Source organism: Thunnus thynnus, chromosome 2, assembly GCF_963924715.1.
Source record: "Thunnus thynnus chromosome 2, fThuThy2.1, whole genome shotgun sequence".
NCBI lineage: Eukaryota > Metazoa > Chordata > Actinopteri > Scombriformes > Scombridae > Thunnus > Thunnus thynnus.
Window position 1 is genome coordinate 17642071 of NC_089518.1, and position 22764 is coordinate 17664834.

At 40.2% G+C, this 22764-nt stretch overlaps 1 protein-coding gene across 2 annotated transcripts in view; it reads left to right on the forward strand.

The window, feature by feature from the left end:
* Nucleotides 1-22764, forward strand: part of adgrv1 (adhesion G protein-coupled receptor V1) — a 112417-nt gene that overhangs the window by 83875 nt on the left and 5778 nt on the right. For both annotated transcript variants that reach the window (XM_067607242.1, XM_067607253.1), the window contains 4 exons: nucleotides 3040-3218; nucleotides 8155-8312; nucleotides 15219-15340; nucleotides 20694-20879. In XM_067607242.1, the coding sequence (XP_067463343.1) occupies nucleotides 3040-3218; nucleotides 8155-8312; nucleotides 15219-15340; nucleotides 20694-20879 (645 nt within the window). The remainder of the gene's footprint in view (nucleotides 1-3039; nucleotides 3219-8154; nucleotides 8313-15218; nucleotides 15341-20693; nucleotides 20880-22764) is intronic.

Sequence of the window (22764 nt, forward strand, 5' to 3'; positions counted from 1 at the left end):
ACACATTTCAGCAGTATGTACTGTACTAGACCAGTATCCCAAGGAGACCTGTCCCTAAATGAACTTCCTCATCTCCCCCCTTTTTTCCTCTCGTTGTCCTCCTCTTGCGTAAGCAGCTGACTATTGCTTTGTTTCCATCACTCCTCAGTCTTTTTACAACGTGTGACGTTTGTAAGTGAACATAATAATTGTTTATGTAGTGGATATAATCTCTTCTGGCACATACGTTATTATTGGTGGAGTATTATAAGATTAGCCCTTTGAATAAGCTAATGAAGATTGACCACAACAAGGTTATACTGGGACAGAGCTCTGCTGAATGTATGCAGGCTAGGTTTCTTCTTTTTTTTTCCATATCAGAATGTTTACCAGATGACCTCTGAGATATCTTCAAAGATGATGGATTAGCCCAAAGGCTTTCATGTTGCTTAAGAAGTGTTAGAATTTGGATCAAGAGAATTGGCAGTGAGATTAAATGTGTTTTGACGTTAAAAAAAAAAAAAAAAAAAAAAAAGCGGATTTAGACACACATGGTAGTGGTTAGAATAGTAGCAGAGCTGATATGATCTAGTGGAACTAGATCTAAAACGAAACTAGGACTAAACTATAATTCACCCCAGAGGGAGTTCAAATCTAAGGAAAAAAGTACACTTTTTATCCCCACTTTTTATCATACACAGAGATTTACTTTTTCTCGTACTGCTCTTGTTCTGTAACACCACTGCCAGCGATCATCTCTAGTCATTTCTTTACTGTCAGCAACTGTAGTAGTTGACAATGAAAATATTGCCGCCACTCTGGCTTTCATTGATGTGTGGCACTAAAACCCCTTTGTCCTCACAGACGTCTCCGTATTGACCTCGGTGATGTCTCACCGCTCATTTTTCCCTCCTATCAGGTAGCTGCTTCCAGCTAAGTGGCTGATATGAGTGGGCGCCAGCAACCCATCTCAGACCACAAAGAAGAGTTAAATCAATAGCTGCAGTGTGTGTGGGTGTGTGTGTGTGTGTGTGTGTGTGTGTGTGTGGATGTGAACGTCCAATAGATGATCAGGGGAATATGCGCTGACATAATGCCAGAAAATGGCCAATAATTAAATCACTATCCAGACCAGATTTTTCTTGACTGCAGAGGCTCGCCAACATCAGCTTACTGAGAGGCTGCATAATATTACATAACAATACAGTTCTTACAGTCGAGAGAGACCTGCCAAAGCCTTAGCAGTGGCCTACTGTGTGTTTCTGCCCTGTCTCACTGCACTAGTTAACCAGACGGCCAAACAAACAAGCAAACAAACCAAACAGCCAGCTAGGTTGCCAATTTCACAGCTCTTCATTTAGACAAAACCTGCCAGTGTTTTGCTAATTATGTGTTTGTAGATGTAGTAATTGATTAAGTGGTCAGTGGTCAGACAAACAGCTTTCCAACAGTGCTACAGTACTGCTTCAATCATGGTTAAAAAGCCAGTTCACCCAAATTACAAAAAAGTACTTACCTTTATTGGTATACATCATCTGTGGATAGTTTTTTTTGAGATTCTGTCTCTCTGCTGCTCCCCTAAGTACAATCTGGATAATCCACTGTTTGGGAGTATTTATTCATCAGAAAGTAGTTCTAATGAAAACTATGGATTATTCAGAGTATCTAAGATATTATTTCTGAACAGACACATTTTCAATGCTGTGAAACTATTATCAAAATTCCATTCATCCCCATCGTATCACATATATCAAAACCAGGACAAATAAAAACAAAACTATCTGCATGGCTCAATACCAAATGAGAAAATACGCTATTTAGGCATATTGGCCTTTTAAACAACCAGCATGGCAAAAGCATAGCCAATCGTCAGGCTAACCAGTCAGCGAGCATATTGACCTGTATTCCTGCCTTTTCTTATAACTGCAGTAGCAACAGTCAGTGAGGGAAGCAGCTGCTGCAGAGGAAAAAGTTCAGCACAAAGTTACCCATAATCCATTTACTGTATCTCAGTGGATCCAGCCTGCTCACAGGAAAGTGAAGGCTTTTCTTGAATCTGATGGATATTGTGCTATTGTGCAGTGCAGTCAAGCTGTTATACAACTGTAGTGTGGTTTCGCATGCTGCATATGTGTTAATGTGTGTTCATTGTTGTGGGTTTGTGCAGCAATGTTTGTTGTGTCAGTGGTTATACAATATGGTTATGGTTATGGGGGAGACAGAGGTTATCTGAGGAAGAGGTCAGCATCTGCTTAACCTCCTGCCATTAGTTGCATCACAGTGCCCTCTGTGCAAATGTCCTACTTAAGTGTTCACAGACTTAAGTGTTGCATAAATGTTTATCACCATGAACAAAAGAAGGAACTTTTAATTGCTTAAGTCATAATGCCTAAATCTTTTTTGTCCTTTTTGATTTCCTTTATTTCCTTGAATTCTTATGCTTTAAAAGTCTTAGCCCTAGCGAGGCTAGACAGGATCAAGGTCATCAACTTTAACCCCACCCCGAGAGAGTAGGCTTGCAAAATGAAGAACTGCTTCATTTTGCCCTTGAGCTCACCTTTTAAACTTAAAATAAACTTTGCCCTTTGCTCTCCTGCAGTGCATTTGCTCAAATCTGTGTTAGAAAGCTACACTCTTATCTGTTGAAGTCTTCACGCAGGGATAAGACATTGTGTCTGTGTTTTAACCAACAGGTGTTCAGAAAAGCCTCTTATGTAACAATGAAGGGCTCGGTGTATCAGACGGATGAGAATATCAAAGCCTGTTAGATTACAAAGCAAACACAGCTATTGTGGGTGTGATATTAAGTGTGTGCGTGTGTTTGTTTTCAAACTTCAGTAACTATGTGGATCAAATGTCCTCACAAGCATAGAAAGATGAAAAAAATCCCCCAAAGTGATGATGTTTTGTCTTTACTGACCACAGTAAGAGGCTGATATAGGGTTAAGGGAATGTATGTAGTCAGTGATGGTCTTGCTTTTGTTGGCACGTGTCTGTTTTTTTTTTTTTTTCTGCTCACAGTCCTATACACAAGATGTTTATGTCAAACTGTGTCCCCAGGCGGTGAACTTCTGGCAAGTGCTGGTGATGAATGACGAGCATACAGAGCGTCGATACCTGCTGTACTTCCTGTTGGGCTGGGGGCTTCCTGCTCTAGTCATCATCATCCTGGTTATCGTCTTACTTGGAGGCTTCGGATGGACCATACACACTGTTTATGGACTGGTGCAAGGGGATGTGTAAGTGCATACAAATATGTAAAAAATGGTGTATGTGTTTTTTTCTTTACAACAGTTGAAAGGGAGGTGTAATTGACCCTACGCCAACGTCATCTGTTTTCATAGCTGGGTGTTTTTTAAACCGGTCCGAGTCAGTCATGGTGACCTCAGTTTCTTTTTTTAGGCTTAGGTAAATTCCACTGCACACTAGAGTAGAGCAAACAGAAAACACCTGAGCCAGTGACATCATGTGAGGAGGTGGCTTACCCAATCAACTGAATGAATAAATGAATGAGGTTCAGTGTTTGCACACGTCTCCCCACATAGAAACTCTTTACCTTGGAGGTGGAGGCTTTCACACAGCGAGAGTGCAGTGAGAAGGGGGGAAACCTGGAATAACCTATATATTGTATAGCTCTGTGTGTGTGTGTGTGTGTTTTATGTGTGAGGTATAAATAACCAGTTTCTGTCTATATTTAGAGAGCACCTCAATCCTAAAACACTACAAATGAGGTCACTTTAAAAAAAACTTGCACAATGGTCCCTAGAGATGTGACCATGTTTTAGTGTGTGTGGGTGTCTATGTAGTGCTTAGTGTGAAGCAAACTTTTTTACTTTGCAACATGTGTGTCTTTCTTCTGAGTGGCTGTCTTTCATGTGTGTCCATGATGGGCGAAGTCAAACACTGATTAAGTTAGAACCCTTAAATCACATCTAAAATTAGCCAGTGGTCTTAGGTGTGGCTGTTATCCTTGGTATCGAGTGTGTATGCGTGCTTCCTGTGGGTGGGAGTATGTGAGACAGTGAGTGTATACCAGTGGCGGCTGGTGAGGGGAGGACAGGAAGAAAACCAACATGGGATCTTACAACTAACCGCATCAAACTATATCATTGTCCCACCTGATGAAATCGGAGGGGTGGGGGGCAATTGTATATGCCAATAAAACAATTTGCTTGAGTGGTGAAAAGGCTGCTTCTTTAAAGACATTTAGCATAAACATATTGTCTCTAAACATATAAGTGCTTATTTTAGGCATGGAGTGGATCAAATGTGTCATTTTACCAACAAAGTGAAATTCAAATTTATAGTACTGTTCTATTGTGACAACAAATTTATGTTCTCATCAAAAACAGACAAGCTATCACATGATTTACACGTGTTTCCTATGTATTTTCTTAGTATACAGAAATATATAAAGTAGCACAAAGCTTATAATGTGATACAGGTTCAGATCAGTGCTGAACACTAAAAACATTCACAGATCTAAAAGTGTAGGTTCACATCAGAAAGTATTAATGCATGTATCAAATACATGACTTACACACCCTTATCTATATGTACGATATACAAAATATAGTCTACAAAGCTGATATGTTAACACTAAGGGTGCTAACATGAACACAAAACTCACGGTTCAGATCGTATCACAGATTTGAGTCACAGATCAGATCATTATTAGGATCAGCGAAAAAAAAGGGGGGAGACAAATAAAACTTTGTTTTCCATTTACTCTGTAACACACTTTCAGCCAGAAACGGCAGGGAACTTTGGCCCATGGTCTTGAATGAAAACAACATTTAAGATGTCCAATGTTTAAATAAAATAAAATAAAATAAAATATATAAAATATTCAATGCTCAGTTATTGCAATATGAGGCACGAAACCTTCCTCTTTTAAACAGTGAATGAAACAGCCTCTGTCCACATCATCAAAACTTGATGATAACAAACATTCACCGCTAACGTCAATATTGCATTCTGGTTGTTGATTGGTTAGGGAGGACAGCCTCCCTTGGAGCGTCATTTTACGTGCCATGGCCAATCACAGATTAGCATGACAAAAAATGAAATACATTAATTCCAATGTAAGAGATCCCGCCCTGCGGAGGACAGCAGGCACCCGTCCTCCTCTGTCCCCCACTCCACCTCCACCAATTGCGCCCCCCCACCACCACTTCACACACTACTCTTTCTCTTCCCGCCCTGCAGGTGTCGCTGTTGAAGCATTTTAAACAGAATTTCAGTAATGGATTTTTTTCCAAAGAGGAGAGAAAAAATACTTTATAAATACTGAGATTTGGTAATGGTTTATTTCAACCAAATATTCTTTTTTATATTTTGAGCTCCCTTTTGCCTCTCAAAAAATAGAGGAGGATCAACCTCCTCTGCCTTTATGGACCAGCAGCCTCCACTGGTGTATACATGTGAGATTCAAGGATACCGAGGGGTATTCAGTTTCCTGGGAAGCTTACCATCCTCTTTGAGGCAATGAGGCAGCCTTCGACTTTGACCTCTCTCTCTCTCTCTCTCTCTCTCTCTTCATCAGTGTAAACAGGTAGCTTCTTGTTTTCTGAAGTTGTTTTCAGCCTGCCTGCGTACAAAAAGGTGTCAGGCTCAGACCTTGCGTCATTAGGTGTTTTTGCAAATTGTATAATTGTAAAACCATTTTGTTTTTCATTAGTGAAACACCTTTTTTATAATACTTGATATTACATGCGTGTAGAAGTATGGTGAGATGAGATCATAATAGGGAAAGGCACTACTGAATGATACTTTTTTCTCTGTATTTGTATCCTGTATTCGTCATAATATCACATTCCTTTAATTGTCAACCTTTCTGTCATGAGCTCATGCTGATACCCTGTCTTCCATATAGTAAGTAATTACACAGAGTGCCTAAAGGTTTTCCTTTATCGAGCTAGGTCTCAGTTTGTGTGGTTGAGAGCTTGGACCTCATTTAATTTTTACTGCAGTTGTGGTAGGTTGTACATCTTTTAATTAAATTGAGGCCCCTCTTAAATTTAATGCATCTTTAGATTAAAGTGTGGATAAAACTTTCTCTAATGCAGTACATCTCATAACCATAATTTTGATTAGATTTAGATTTGTACAAAATACAACTTAAATACAGTTATAGTATCTTGCTACTGTAACTCTTGTTTAAGTCCAGCATGATGAACTGTGTCACCTGGACACACTGAGTCACGGTTAGTGTGGCTACTTTATTGCCTTGCTGTCAGTAATTTCCTGTAGAGACAAGACATATTTGATTCATATCAATAAATGTATATAAGCCGTTACTTCACACTGTAAATGTGCTGTATGTATAAAACAAAACCCCACAGCATCCATAAGAAAATTCCCCTCAAAGTGCTTTATAAAATAACAAAAAAATAAAAGAGAAGATATACAATCAATCAATACACTGAAAAAGAGGAAGGAAGTAAAATAGTCAATGTCTTTTGTTAACAGTCGCTTAAAAGATTCAAAGGCAGATTTTTCCACAGTTTGGGTACAGAACTACAGAAAGCAGCTTCACCATAGGTTTTTGTTTTTTATGCCTTAAGTAGCAGAGAATCTGTGAAGCTGAGGGATCTATCAGGGGCATTGCATCATATAAACTAAGTAGCCAGGGGCAAGTCCATAAATATCTTTATATACAAGAACAAGAATATTAAAATTTATCCCTAAACTAACTGAAAACCAGTGCAGAGACTTTAAAACAGGAGCGATATGAACTCTGGCAGCAGCGTTCTGAATGGGCTGTCACTGATTTATAAACTTTTTAGGGAGACCTGTGAATGGTGCATTGCAGTAGTCAAGCCTACTTGTGAAAAAAGTATGCACAAGCCTCTGTGCATCTCTGAGAGGAAAAACAAAGGTCCAACCTCGGTTATATTCTTCAAATGATAGAACATTGCTCATTTCATTTGTGCTCTCGCTAACCACCCTGAAGTCAGGAAAACAGACCTCTGGGTAATGTTTCTTTTTTCATCCACTGCAAGAATCCCTGAGATTTCACTTTCTTGTGAGACTTTGAGTACAGTAGGATCTCATCCCCCCACAAGGCCACAACAGTACAAATATCCATATTACAGTGTGTTTACACTCTCACAGTCTGGCTGTCTTGCTGGGACAGTGTGATGCAATGCTTTATTTGGCATACTTCGTGTCATGTTATGGCTAGCATTGTGCCAAATATTTCTCTGGGATTACTCAAGCCTGTGGTGAGGTCCTATCTGTATTTTGCGCTCCCACCAAACCGGGAGCTGAGCTTGTCTTGTGAAAAGGACAAAGTCACGAGTGTTTTGATTGAGTTGTTTGGCTGTTACAGTTTACATGAGGATGTTGATTTTCCCAGAGACAAATATTTTGCTCAGTTTTCTTAAATGAAGAAAAAATGCATCTGACTGGACAGAATCTTGGGAAAGACTCCTGAGATTTCCCAGAAAAATGAGAAAGACAGTGAAAAATAACTGAAACATACTGACACACACCAATAAAAAAAAACTGTAGAAACCGAAAGAGCAATAAGTTAAGATAATGAAGGAATAAATTTCACTTTTTGCCAGCTTCCTTTCGACCTTTTGTATCAACACTGAAATTCAGTTTGTCCTCAATGAGCGTTAAACATTACTCCTTTGGCAGGATCAGCAGATGAACTCGCATAACTATTCCTCATTCATCTCCTTCTCAAAGCAGACAAATGTATCTTGTTGTTTGTTCTTGCAAATGGTCTTTCATCTTTAAAATAGAAAAAACACTTTTAAGCGTCTTTGGCCTCAGATATTATCCAACTGTAGCTGCAGGGTGACCTGGTTGTTGAGAAGATTTAAAAACATGCTTATTTTGCTACTGAAGGCGAAGGCTGCTGTTGAGCAAGAATGCTGTGAGTCTTAGGCAGGCTCAGAGGTCTCACCAAACAGATCCTGTTTGTGAAACTTGAGAAAACAAGGTTTTAACTGGAGTAAATATAGAGCAATAAAGACATGTAATGCGGTTCTGTTTTCTAGAGCTTATCCTTGAGCTGGGCGCACTCTTAACATCGTGCTTTTTAGCTTGACTTCCCCCTCTCTCGCCCTCCCTTTCCCCTTCTTTTCTCTCTTTGTTCTGCTCTTTTCTACATACACTAAGACAAAAACCAATCACTCACATCTCTGTCCGTCCCTCCTCTAGGTGCTTTATCCCGAACATCTACGCAGCACTGTGCACAGCAGTGCTGGTGCCTCTCATCTGTCTGGTTGCAGTGCTGGTGGTATTCATCCACGCCTACCAGGTCACTCAGCAGTGGAAGGCCTATGATGACATTTATCGTGGACGCACTAACAGCACAGGTACCCAACACACCAGCAAATAAGTACACAAACACACTTACATCTTTATACATGAGCATGACTTTGAGAATGTTCCAATTATAGATATTATATATTGCACTTTAGGAGGGAAAAGGTACACAAAACGATAAAAACTCAAGATAAAAAGTGCCTACGTGTGCAATCACACAATCTCATTTTGTATCTCTCTCATGCACAAACACAAACGCCACAGAAACAAGTAGCCTGCTGCCAAGATGCCCTCAGGAACCGGACTGCATCCACCCCTATTTTTGGCTATAGGTTTCGGCCCCTATTTTGCTCAGCTACAGGCTCTGTCTCTGTCTGCTGTGTGTACCCAAGAGATCCGTAATATGCATTTACAGGAGCTCAAAAGGGACAAAGCATCACCAATACCTGCTTGACTGATGATTTAATGTTATAACAGTCTCACCTTTATTTAGCCATTTTACTTCTTCGACTTAATGAAATGATTTGCAGAACTTGACACAGTTTTAAGAAAGATGTATGCAGCTGTTACAGATTGTAGTAGAAGTGTGGGATGTGCTTGTGGTGCACACTGCAACTCCAAAACCTCTACCACATCTGATCTGTTTTAATTGCATATTTAACTTCATTTAAAGCACTAAATACATTAAATGCAGTGTAGTAAGACAATAACTAGTATGCACACAACCTCAAAGTTGTTTTTTCTGTGGCGTTCTTCTTTGCTGGGAAACAACCATCGTAGAGTTATGGTTAGTATGAATCAGTTGAAATTATTCAGTGCAGTCGATCATTCCACCCCGCACATGGGAATTCTTGCCAAAGCACTTTAGTCCCACAGTGTCATGGCCTAAGCTTGTTTTGCTCAGTCTTGGTCCTCCAATGACAAAGCAAAGCCTGAATTAGTGCCACTCCTTTGGCTGGCGAGCAGTTTGTCCTACACGCTGTGTGTGGCCTCTGAAGTAGGGTAGGAAACCAAAACAGTGCTTTGTTGAGCTGCAGTTAAGTGTGCATTACTTAACAAGAGAGCAATACTTTCTCATATATACACCAGACTGAGGCTAAATCTGATCATGTAAGATTTTTTTACCTAACAAGAGCCTTTTACTTTGAGGGATAGCAAAGGGACATGCAGGAAAAGGAGAGGCAGAGATCAGGAGTAGACAGGATAGGTTTGGGGTGGGTTGAGGAATAAGAATACGGTACTGTGTTGTATATTGAATGAGGAAAGCAGAGATGAAGCAGTCAGCACAGCAAAGAAGGTTTCAGCAACCTCTAAAAGTCAGTGTTTACTCTGAGAGAGAGAGAGAGAGAGAGAGAGCGTAAATGAGGGGAAAGGTAGGTACCTCACATACACTATTCAAAGCAGCAGCAGTGAGTGTGTGAGCACAGACAGGACAGCCCTTGAGGTGTGACTCTATGTGTTCAATTTTGTGTAAAACAGCTTCACTGTGAAAAGGCTGCTGGTGAATGGGAATTCAAATTCATTCAAAAACAGACAATTAAACAACTACATTCTTGGTAAAAAGTTCATGCAGTGAGGCCTCAGTGTTTGTTGAAGTTGTAGTTTTTTTATCTTGACACATAGTGACACATGCATATATAAAACTATGAACACAGCGTGCACACAAACAGTATGTACTACATTTTGTCTCGGTTTTCTTTCCTTAACATTTTCTTTATTGTTGGTTTTGGTTTCAGGCACAGTGTATGATTCTCTGTATTAAATATCAGCATCTGCTGTGTCTCAACATGTTCAGAGTCCAAAGGGGAATAAAACATATTTGAGGGAAAGGATTTTCATATTCTATTGTTCTAATCACAGGCTGTGTGTCTGCTAATTCCCTCGACTTACTGACGTATCTGCAATGTGTCAGAGAAGATTTCAAAACCACATGCACTGCTGCAAAACAGAAGTACAGTAAAAACAACATGAAAACATCATTTGATTAGATTGATATCTCAACCTGACAGGTTTTGCAGGTACTTTTTACAGTTAGACAGCATATATATAGGTCACCAACATTTCCAAATTCCTTACTACAATAAAGAAGTGAGGAGATAAGGTGAGGGTTAATCTGCGTGTGTGTGCGTGAGTGTGAGAAGCCCACATGTAAAACTCACAGGGCCATGTGAGATAGAGCAGGACCTCTGACGTCAGTGAAATCAAGCATGTGTGCCTGCATATTTGTCCCAACCTGCAGACATGTACCTGTACCTCAGCATAGATTGGAACTCTGCCGCTGTGCCTTATGTAAGACTCGCCAGCAAAAAACAAAACATCAGCTTAACCAACCATACACAGCGGTGTCAATTCAAATCATCTCAGTGAGTACTTATGACACCCCCCCCACCCACAAGGTGTGTTTTCAAGACATGATGTTCTTTTGATGCAGTAGTGAGCAGACTCTCAGTTTTCAGCAGAGCAGAGTTGAATGAATAACTGTTATTGTTCTATTTTATGGCTCTGAGTGCTCCCTCAATGCACTTTGATCATTGATTGGTCAGGAATGTGGAAACAAATAAATGTGATGGGTGAGGTTTGATTGCACAGTGCTGCATTATATACTTGTTGTGTTTGAGGCGGTGCAACTGCTATATCTGGATGCCAGACACGTGTTTATGTTTTGCTGTCACAGCATCATGATCAATTGCCTTGAAATGCAAAACCATATGTAAATGTTGTTCACAACGGATTAGGACTGGATTAGTTTTCTCATACCTGGTTTAACAGATGTATTAGTAATGGCTATATTATCCACATACCAAGATGTCAACTTGATACTGAGATTATTTGGTATAAACACCTTTCCTGTTTGTTACTATAATTGAGATGAATGTAAATACTAAAACAGCAAAGCCTCAATGTGCTTGTGTATTCTAATGTAAATAAGATTTGTAATTCAAGACCACTGCTTCCTGTTTTCTGTTTTCTGGAGGACGGAACGGATATTAGTAACATAATTCCAAACTGTACAGTTATAAAGTTAGAGCTGAGTTTATATTAGGGGGGGTGCCATTTTTCCTGAAGGAAACATTCACACTCATTCAGTGTTTTTCTGCCGGCGTAAAAGTATACAAGAAAACATGACTGTGAAACTGTAGTGCTCAGTCAGCCTGTCAGTAGTCTAATAGTGTCATTACTCTTAACGGAATATTCACAGCAATTAAGCAACGTTTACAAAAAAACATAGCGTTACTATGCATGTATGTTCATACTTAGTGCACACACACATTACTTGTGTATATGTGTTCATGCATGCTCAACACATGCTTATTACAGCTGCTTGTTATTACAGCTGCTGACCTCTGTGACAGCAATGTCAGCACCATCTTAAGTTTGTGTCTGTCTGTTTTTGTTGAACCAACACTCCCCTCTCAGTTTGTCTTCTCATACCAGGAACCCACTCTGATCAAATGTAAACTGTCCACCTGTGGAGAAAAGTAGGTCCCTTGTGTCTAGCAAAAATGCCTAGGAGTAGTTTAGCGCAAAAGTTGCACCACTGGGGGATTAATATGTTTGTTTATTTTAGATCTCCCAGACAGAAAGATGCCCATGACATCACTCTCAGCTTCATTGTCTGTCTGGCAGAGAGTTAAAGATGCATTCATGCATGTTTACACAAATGTTAACTGCGCACACGCATAACTAATGAAAACTTTTGCCTGCTCAGCTTCTTTCTGCTTCTTCGTAGTGGTTTGAAGCCAGTCAGTCAGTCAGTCAGTCAGTCAGCATTTTGCAGTCCATCTCCATTTGGTTCTGGGAACCTGTTCTTACTGTGGGAGCGCTGCCCTGTCCACAGGCTGGAATGTGCTTACATGGTTGGAAAAATAATACCAGGGCGGGAGGAGATGGAGACAGATGTGCAAGAAAGAAGAGAGAGAGATAGAAAAAGTCTATGCTGCTCTAACTGGAAGGAGTAGGAAGTTTGAGAGGACAGATAAAGCAGCAGATGAAATGGCTTATTAGGCAGATTTATTGACTCTGAGAAAATATTCACCAAAGTGAGACAGAATGTCCAGACTGGGCATAAGGCATGAGGAGACTGGGCGTGAAATAATAATAGTGAAGCAGTGGAAAACAATGCGCAAATAAAGACTTATAGGGAAAAAAAAGTCTAAAGAGAGAGAGAGAGGCATGGAAAAGAAGAAAAAGAGAAGACGGCTTTAATAAAGGGGAAGGGAGAGAGCCAAAGGAAAGTTGCAGTGAGATAAGGAGCAGAACCTGGAGCAGAGAGGAGCTGACAGGGTGGTGGAAGTAGCACCTATGTGAGGGCTTTTCGTGCAAACTTGGGCCCCGTGCCCTGTGTTTCCATCCTACTTGTGAGGTGAACTGTACAGTCTGTCCTGAATAACACCAGCTAGCAGAGTGCAGCTAGAGTGACTCAACAGCACAATTTTGAATTTGTATGTTTGCTCTTTGAGATTAGAAGGTCAGTTTGAAATCAGCATTTAAGCCCATCTGGGGTACGTTTGAGTTCAGTTATTGAAGGTGTTGTCTTGGAATCTTGTTTATGTAAGATTCAGATTATGGTGTGTTCTTATGGTCTGTTTGTTAAAGTGTGCTCCATATGGTCATGGCAAATATGACAAAATGAAGCATGAATGAATGTTATCAATGGTACATCATGCTCTCAGCCACACGGGATTGTCACTAATGGAGACATGCTGCTGCATATTCCAGCCCGCTACACCCCATCACACATACACACACCCAAATACATACACTACAGTACTTTCTATATATTTCAAAGGCATATCTAAAGTAAAGCACTCATTACTATAGCACTTTTTAGATATTTTATTAACATCTGTGGTCTTAACTTCCTCTTGAGCTAACAACAAATAATGATCATAACCTGGAGTCATTTTTACATTCTCAGTTCTCACATCCTGTTTCAATCCCTCTTCTATCTTCACTTTTTCCATTTGGTCCTTTTCAGTCCTAATATTCTTCCATGTAAAAGCTTTATTATATCAGCTGTTCAGTATATATCTCAGACCAAGGCTAATGCTAACAAATGAAAAAGATGTGGGCCTCTAATTTCATGGCAGTGGCCAATAACTGCATCATTTGGAACCTCATGTTTTTACAACACTTAACCACTGCATTGGATGTGGTTTTCCTGCTGACAGTGTTGTAATTTGACCTGTATACCTGTGGCAGCGAAGTGGCAAAAAAATCTCTTTATTTCTCGGTGAAGAAATTGAACAAGCAGGCCATAAAGTTTATTCATCGAGTGCAGCCTTTTAAAAAAATTTTCAAAATGTTGCACAGACTTTGTAAGGACAAGATTATTTTGTTTTCTTGTTTCTACAGCTGCTACCTTCATGTTCTGTTCATTATTTTCAAAGAATACATGCTGCTTAGTAATGAGCTGTTTTATTTATCAGGCCTCCCACTCTCTCTCTCTCTCTCTTCTCTCTCTCTCTCTCTCTCTCTCTCTCTCTCTCTCTCTCTCTCTCTCTCTCTCTCTCTCTCGAGTTCGAGTGAGAACGGGTTGCTCTCTGATGTGATGACTCATTTTGCCAGTTTAGTCAGTCCGCTCCTGATTGGCAGACCTCATTTTGTTTGTCCTCTAATTAGCTGTTCCAATAATAGGTGAAGGAGTGATTTTTCAAGCTGTGAGGAACACCGTGATCTGATATAGATGAGGGTGCAGGGATACCTCAGTGGGCTTTCTTCAGTCTTCACTTCGATGTGAGACTCAGGTCGTTCCCTTGAACTCTTACACTATGAATTATGAATAGACTGGAACGGTCAGTGGTTAACAGGGAATATAAATTTACAGCTAGAGTCTGGAGCCCAGTATTCGCCTCGGCCTGTGCATGTCTGAAAGCAGTGTATTAGCCCTGACAGAAAAGTGGGTTAAGACTGACACCTGTTACTACAGTACAGCTCACGTGCAGAAAGACTTCTTTAAATCTCGGAAGGCTATCCGTTACACTGCTGGATAAAGTAGAACACCAGCTCTACAAATAAACTTGATTTGATTTGATTAACCATTGATCTTTATATTAAAATAATTTTGCTTCAAATTTTGCTCTGGCCACTTCTTTAAGTTTATATTCAACATAATATCTTATTATCTCAATGAAATGTACTTAAACAAATGTATATTTGACACAAAGAGGCAATTTATTATTTTGGCCGGTAAAAAATTCCCTAGAGAGGTGAGGTGTGCCAAAGGCTAGAGATGAAGGCTTGCCACAAGGGTTGTCAAAACTGGAATAGCATGTCTCTGGAGGTTCATTTTTAGTTCTTTAAACATTTTAAATATCAATATTAGTCTTATTATACTAAGGAATATCATTAGATAATTCATGGTGCATTTTACTCTCATTCTTGAACATTTGGAAGCAATAGATTATCAAATAGATGATCAGCCACCAGGCTTTGACCTGTTGTGTCTTAAAGCCAGCCATGGATTTCTTGTTGTAAGAACTGTTCGACCTCTGGGTGATGCATACCAGACACATTTTCACACCTAGTTTAGTCATTTGGTCAGAGCGATCATTTCTGTCATGTTGATAATCTACTCCGTTTGGTATTTTACAGTAAATTATACATAAATGTGACTAAACATGCAAATTTTCTCCGTTCCACTCAAACATAATGATTTTGCACACTTCACTACTTCTTGTGAATGTTTACATGTGTGTTTGTTTACTTGGCTTATGTGATAGTCTGTGTGTGTGTATGTGTGTGTGTGTGTGTGTGTATGTGTGTGTGTGTGTTCTCCAGTAATACACTCAAAGGCTTTTACTCATCTAAGGTGCTATAAAAAAGATAAAACTTATCAGCTGGATTTTACAGTAGTCATAAGATGAATCAAAATCTGATATGCATATTGTTTAGTTATTGATATACTTTATATAATATTGTTTTCGATGCCTCTCTGTTGTTATCTTGTGTTCCAGAGGTGCCGCTGGTCCTCTACCTGTTCCTGCTCATCTCTCTGGTCTGGCTGTGGGCAGGACTCCATATGGGCTACAGGTACCTGTGGATGCTCATCCTCTACGTCATCTTTAACTGCCTGCTGGTGAGCTCATTGCTTTATTTATCCATTTGTTTGCTTGCTTGTTTGTCTACTTATTTGTTTGTTCATTTATGCAATTATTTTTCCAACACACTTATGAAAAAAAGCAGCATCTCCTGGCTTGTATCTCAAAGTTTGTTGTATTACATTCCCCTCTCGATTAAACACTGTACCAATGAGATTAATGGACTGATTCGCTGTTCATCATCATCTTTAATCTCATCATTAGTGTTGTCATTTTCACTGGTGCCATCAACATACATTTTAGTTGTCATCTTCGCTAATGCAGAGTTATGAAGTGAAACTGACATAAAAAGATGTTTTTATGTGCACCTCCAAGCTTGAAATGTGTTGGAGTTTGTTTGCCAAGCATTCCCTTTTTCAAGTTTGATTTTAGTTGACATCATTAAAGCTTCACTCCTTTATTTTGTTATAAAGCTCCCACGGCTCTCCCAAATCTCAAAATTTACCTCCCAGCCAAATGTTTTTGTTCTGAAACTCAGCTATGAAATGTGCACACTACGCCAGGGGAACATGTGGGGATTTGAGGGTGCTACAGGGCACATTAATAATATCAGGAAATGTATTTTTGGATTACAGTAACACAGCTTTTTTTTTCTTCTGTGTGGTCATTGCTCAGTGTGTTTGCATTTCACGATGTGTGTTGATGCTTTGTTGACTTGAGGAGCAAGGGAGTGATGAAGGCTACTTCATCCCACTTTGAAGCTCTGCTTTGAAGTGTTGGGAGGCAGAGCAAGAGGAGTGCCTCAGGAGTGGAGAGAGAGAAGGGCTATCATCTCAGTGAAGCCTCTAACCACCATCTCACTGGGTCTCCACTCACCATTTGTGTGTCACTCCGTTTGTTGTCTGTGTTTGCCTCTCTCTCTCTCTTGCTGCTCCCTCCCTTTATTCTGACTCTGTGCTCCAACTATCAGTGGAGATAAAGAGGACGTTAACGAGACACAAAATAACTCTATCACCAAATATCTCCTCCAAGCTGGATGGGATGTAGTTGAGGAAATGTCTTGCTTCTAGCGCAACAGAACAATGTGTCTTTACAAAGATATCCAGGAAGCTCTCCTGACCACACCCCGCTCTTTTTGGTACAAAAGGACCTTTTCTTCCTTGTGTGGTCTATAAATGTTTGCGGTCTCCTCTGTCATCGCCTTACAGACATCATCTGTCTGTAAAGTGTGCCATAAGAGGTCTGTGGTAACCTAGAGTGATATGTGGCATCCACATGCCAAAGACAACAGTGTTGCACCAAAGTAAACTTCTTCTATTGGTAGAGTGACTGATGAAGAGAAATGATGTCAATGCCAACGGTTGCACTTAGCACTTGTTTATGAGCTCCAGTATTGTTTTTCCTCTGTGACATCATGTGGTCAGTTTCTCCAGTTGACCAATAGTATGATGGTGCTCTTTAAAGTATAAACACATTTATATATTGGAGGACTCTGCGTTTCTGTCCTGAAACACTGAATGGCCGTGTTACGTTCCTAAACTTGATAGATGTCAATTTTTTGAGCAACATCACAGTGTTTTGTGCTTTTCTTATTATCTTACACACACACACACACACACACACACACACACACACACACACACACACAGACAAACACACTGATTTCCATTGCGTCCATTTTGCCCTTTGCTTCAGGAGGGGACATATTCTGGTAACAAGTTTGCACCCACAGTCAACTTTTCAAACTCTGACTTCTCTTTTTTAAAAAAAAAAAGTATTTTTAAAAAAGAAGTATGGCAATTGATTTCCAGTCCTTCCTCCCACATTGCAATCTCAGAGCTCAGACTAAAACAGGAGCCTCTGGGTTTCAGTCTGCATCTGCAGCAGGAATGAGGAAGGATTCATCAGAGTGGAACAGACAGGTAGAGAGCCCCAAAGCCAAAGTCCGAAAACATTGATTAGCAGTAAACAAACCCATCTGACCTAGTTTTTACAGTTTTTTTTTTTAGCTGCTTAGGAAACAGACTAGATAGAGTATCGATAGAGATGCTGTTGCCATCTACCAAGCATGGTTGCAATTAGATTTGTGTGTGTGTGCGTGTGTGCGTGCATGCATATAAGGGAAAAAAAAAAAAAAGTTTTATGGAAAAAAGGTTTTTTTTAGCTGTGAAGGGGAAAAAGTTGCTGTTACAAGTCTGACATTTTATGCTATTGTGAGACTTCCATTAGAGACTGAATGAGAGTTTAATGAAACAAATGTGAACAAACACACCTTGTTTGTCATGATTCACAACAGATGCAAAAGTTGTAAAGTTGAACAAATTTAGCCTCATCTAGTTCTGCACACAATGTGGAAAAGCTTAAATTAACAGAAGAAAGAAAAAAGCCCTTGCGGTTAACAAACTTTGTACTTAACAACATATTGTACAGGCTAAGGTGCTGCATAAAGCTGCATAAAGTATTCCACTAGCTGTTTATTTAAACATGCTCTTTTATCCTTTATTTATGTCTTTAATGTATTATTTTCCCTTTTGTTCCATTGCCTTAAGGTTACATGCTATGATACTGTAGGTCTCTACTGCAAAGAATAGTAGTCTTGTTTTTGTTGCGTTCGTGCCGTGAATTTTCCATTAGGAGAATTTTCCATGTTTACCTTGGTGTTGTTGATGTGGTTGTGTGGCCCACTTCCCAACAGCTGATTACTGAACACCATTAAACAGCTGCAGATGTTACAGCTGTGCACAACTGTGTTTGTGTTGCAGGGCAGATATTACTCTTTCGTCTCTGAGCGCTGTTTGTAGAAAGCGACCTTTAGTCTCCAGCAGGAAATTCAATAGAACCAAACTGTGAAAGCGTTCATCTTTGCATCAGTAATGAGGAAATTAAGACTATTTTGATGCACAGATTACTATTTTCATTCTTTTTCTCTCCCTTTTCCTTCCATCCCCCATTTTCCATCATGCCACGTGGTTAGTCTGGATCCACATCTGTGCCACATCAGGCTGAACCAGGAGACAATAATCAAATCATGACAGCACTACCCCTCATTATCTCCTCCTGTGGCGGCCCTGCTGCCGGTAAACCTTACCTTATTGTATCATCACAGTTAGAATCATCCATAACCGTGAAGCAGCACCATGCTCCATTAAAATTCAATTCCACCCCCGCTTCCTCGTTCAACCTTTGTACTCGCTTAAAAATAGGGCACAGCATATCTGTGTGTTATTATGGAAAAGAAGACCCACGCATGTCCACACTCACGCAATCAGCTGTGCGAAGCCTTCAAAGAATTAGGATTCATGGGAAAGAGATCTGTTGCTTTTATGAGCACCAGAAAATGTGTTGCACACAACACACAACACTTTTCTGTGTTAGGAATGAAGGGAATATTGCATCAATTATTCAGCTGAAAACAAGAATTACACTGTCAGCAACACTGTCACGCTGACATGAGTCAGTCCAGGAGAAGACAACAATATTTCTCTGAGAGCTTTACATCTTCGGAGGCAGAGATTTTTCTTTTGAATGACCCCTACTTTTTTTGTAAACAACTTTTTTTGTTCTTCTTCCCCCTTACATGCCTCTTTTGCTTTCTCCTTTATTCCTCATTTCTCTCTCTTGACCTCAGCTCTGCCCCCCCCCCCCCCCCCCCCCCCCCCCCCCCCCCCCGATCTACCTTCCACCTTCCCTGTCCTTCCTGCTCTCCTTAGGTCTGCGCTTTCCATCTCTAAAGACGTGGCCTCTGCACTGATCAGGGAACACTTACATAACAAGCCTATGGTAGTAAAGCCTGTTCCTCAGGCTGCTAATGATCTGTGCTAATCGCCCACAGCGCTGTTATGATGGAGCTGCAATCATGGACGGCAACACGCACACCCAGATGTGATAGACACACCTGTTTGCTTTTGTTCTGTGTTTTAAGTGATTCTTTCTTTAACTTCATCAGAAGAACATGCAAACAAAAAGTCCCAACTATACAAATCACCTAACACAACACTAAACTGAGCTCCTAACTCTGAAGTGTCCCATTTCTTAAGTGACATGGTATAAATTTCTTAAATAGAAGCTCAGTCACACTTACCTGTCCTCAAAGGTACGTACGCAAATGTACGGCACTCACAGACACTTTGTTAAAAAGCACAGCTAATGACCTGTTAGGTGTTCCATGTGTGTTATCTACTTTCAGGGCTTTTTTTCCCTTCTTACGAGCTAGATTTTCCTGTTTTAAAGCACAACCATAAACACACAGTTTCCAGTTACGTCCCCTGTTGACTTTCTCATAATGTTGATTGCAGCCATCAGCACTGTTTATAACCCCATTTCTTTGTCAATATCCCCCGGGTGCATGGGTAATGATGATCGCTTCACTATATATACTGTAGGAGCGTGCCTGTGGTTTGATAACATGCAGCTTTATAGTTCCAATATGCAACAAAACTGCATGTTGCATAGTGAGATGCATAGTGAGATGTTGTGAAATATTTATGACATTTGGGACATTCGTACCCACTGGGACTTGTTGAAAACTAATTTGTTACTTTGCTCACCAGACAGAGGGAAATTTGTCTTTTTGCTTTAAGTGTAGTGACCACAAACAAAGCTACTGAGGAAATCTGGATTTATCAATTTAACAATTGGCATAACAGATGATTCTGAATGTCTGCATGTCTGGTGCTCTTTAAATCATTTTTAAACATGTTAAAGTGTTTCTATGTGTGCAGAATGGGTCGTGTATGTACAGGATGTGCACCTGTATGCACACACATTCACAAACCGGTGCCCGGCCCTCTTGTGCGTTCCATCTCTGTCTGCGGCTGCCGTCATCACCCGGTGATGGGTGTTGTGAAATACAGGAGGGCCCTGTGGTATTTGACACTCCGGTGTTTTGGGGTAATTCGCAGCCCGGTGCCGTTGACCAAGAGGATTTGGTAATGACAAGGAAGTGGAGAGAGGAGAAGTACCAGGGTGCCGATGATGTCATGGCCCAAAGATGAAGTAATTGTCCATTCATCATGCTTGAACAGACGCTGCTGCTGCTGATAATGATGTGCAAGGATTTTCACTTCATTTTTTATTATATGCTTAATAATAATGAAACCTATAATATAATTTTCAGTTGTCTTTTGCAAGTTGAAAATCTATACACTAAACATTTACCTCACTGTCTCACCCAATAGGGCACAATGAGTATAACAGAATACATTTAACTCCTTCAATCACCAGCATTAAAAGCAACCATTAAACCTGCCAGCGTCAAAGAGATTTTATGAAGCCAGTAATGTTACAGATTCTGTGTCTGACACAAGCTTAAGCTCTGCAAAAGGACTGTGGACAATGTAGAACTTATATGCTAATGCTGAATCCCCCCCCCCCCTCTCTCTCTCTCTACAGGGCTTGTATGTGTTCGCAGTGTACTTTGTCATGCACAACCAGCTGTGTTGGCCGACTAAAGCCAGTTACACAGTGGAGATGAGCGGCCATGACAGTCCAGACTCTACTTACCAGGGAGGGGGACCCACCACTGTTGGCGGTGACATCAGTAAATCAACTCAGAACCTCATCAGCGCCATGGAGGAGGTATGACACAAACATACACACACAGATCTTAGAGGGCTGTCAGATAGATAGACACATTTATAATCAAAGGTAGACATTTAGTACATAGTAAATTATATAGATTAACAGTATTTGTTACCCATATTCTCCACACTCGTCTGTTCTAATGCATTTTTATTTTAACTACAGTGTACTTCATTGTCAACTCTTAATTATAATTTCATCTCATAACTGAAAGGAAAATTATGTCTTTTATTATCTGGGTCATATGTATTGATTATGACTATTAAACATTTTGTCCATCAACTTCTTTGCTGAGATCTGCGGATGCAACAACCAGTCCAAAATTCACTTCCTGGTTCCACTTTAACATAATGTACCTGCTGCAGTTGAGTAAGCATGCAGTTTTTCTGTGCAACAAGGACAAATCGGATGCACTCACATTTGATTTCACCTCTAATAGTGGTTGAGATAATATGGACAAATTTACAACCTTTACAGCAGTTGTCTGAGCGCTCATGTTCCTTCTAACAAAAGGGTAGAGATGTTCCTGTGTCTCCAGATCTAAGCTATTAACTTCATTAGTAAAATTTTATTATAACTGTTAGGAATGATGACCAGAACTATGAAAATAAGACGTAGGATATAAAAAAAAAAAAAAAGTAATTTTCCTGTAAATACTGATTGACTGATGTAAAGCTGACTTTCCTCCTCCTCCTCCTATTTTTCCCATGCCCTCATTCCCATGGCTCTATTTGCCCATTCCTGCTCCTCCTTCACACATTTCTCACATCAGCTGAGCGTGACTCTAGAGGGAACATTCATACTCACTCACACTCGTTTGCTCTGGCCGCTTCAGACTGATTCCCGTTATGTAACATCAGTGTGAAATTGTGCGTGTGTAAACGGTCAGTCTTCATAACTCCTTCATAACAGCCACATCAACTCCTCTTGTGGCCTGTCTCCTCAAGCCTCTGTCAGACCGGCACATCGCATGCAAGCAAACACTGAAAACATAATGTACACACACATACACAGACACACACACACACTACTACTATAGTCACTCAGTCTCCTCAGCAACTTTTTCCCTCGAGAATACCCTATAAGGAGTGAGCTGGTGAGAGGGAGAGAAAAGAAGGAGAAAAAAAGGAGGCCGGTTTAGCTTCATTACTCCTGGGAACTCTCCCCTCCCTCTTTCTTTCTCGATCTCTCTCCCCACGTAGCAATCCAGTAATCTTGTTTTATTCATGAGAGCACACTCCTGCCTTTCTGATATTTGGCTGCAGCCCAGTAAGAAAAATAAGAGGCAGAGCACAGACAAGAGACTAAGAGCTAAGAAGAGCGACGTGGGTGTTGGATGAGTGATGATTTGTGGAGAGGATTGGTTTAAAAGAAATTGGAGTGAGATTAGAATAAGGATAGAAACATGTAATTTTAGGGTTGAATTGCTTATTGAAAGGTTGGAATCATCCAGTCACTGCTCTCCTCAAAGTGGATCTGAGGTGCCTGGTGGTGCTTAATTCACCTCACTGGGAGGCTCTGTACCTGTTACAACCCAGCAAGCATCATAAGCTGGTAGAACACACAGGCACACACAAATTTATGCATGTACATGAACAGATGAGGCATTCATAATAAATGAACACTGAAGAAAACAAGAGATAATGGATTGCGTTTTTTTTATGCAGATAAATAAAAAGGGAAACACACACATACAGTGATATGCTTGTGTAGAGAGAAAAAAACAGAATCTCAGTTTCCCCTTTTTAATTCCATCTCTGCCATCATCTCTTTTTTTTATCCCATCACTCCTTTCTTTCGCCTCACGGATGCATAAATAGAGCGTTTTATCTTTCCCCAAATTGACAGTTTTAGACTCTGTGTCATCTTTCTGACTGTGCTG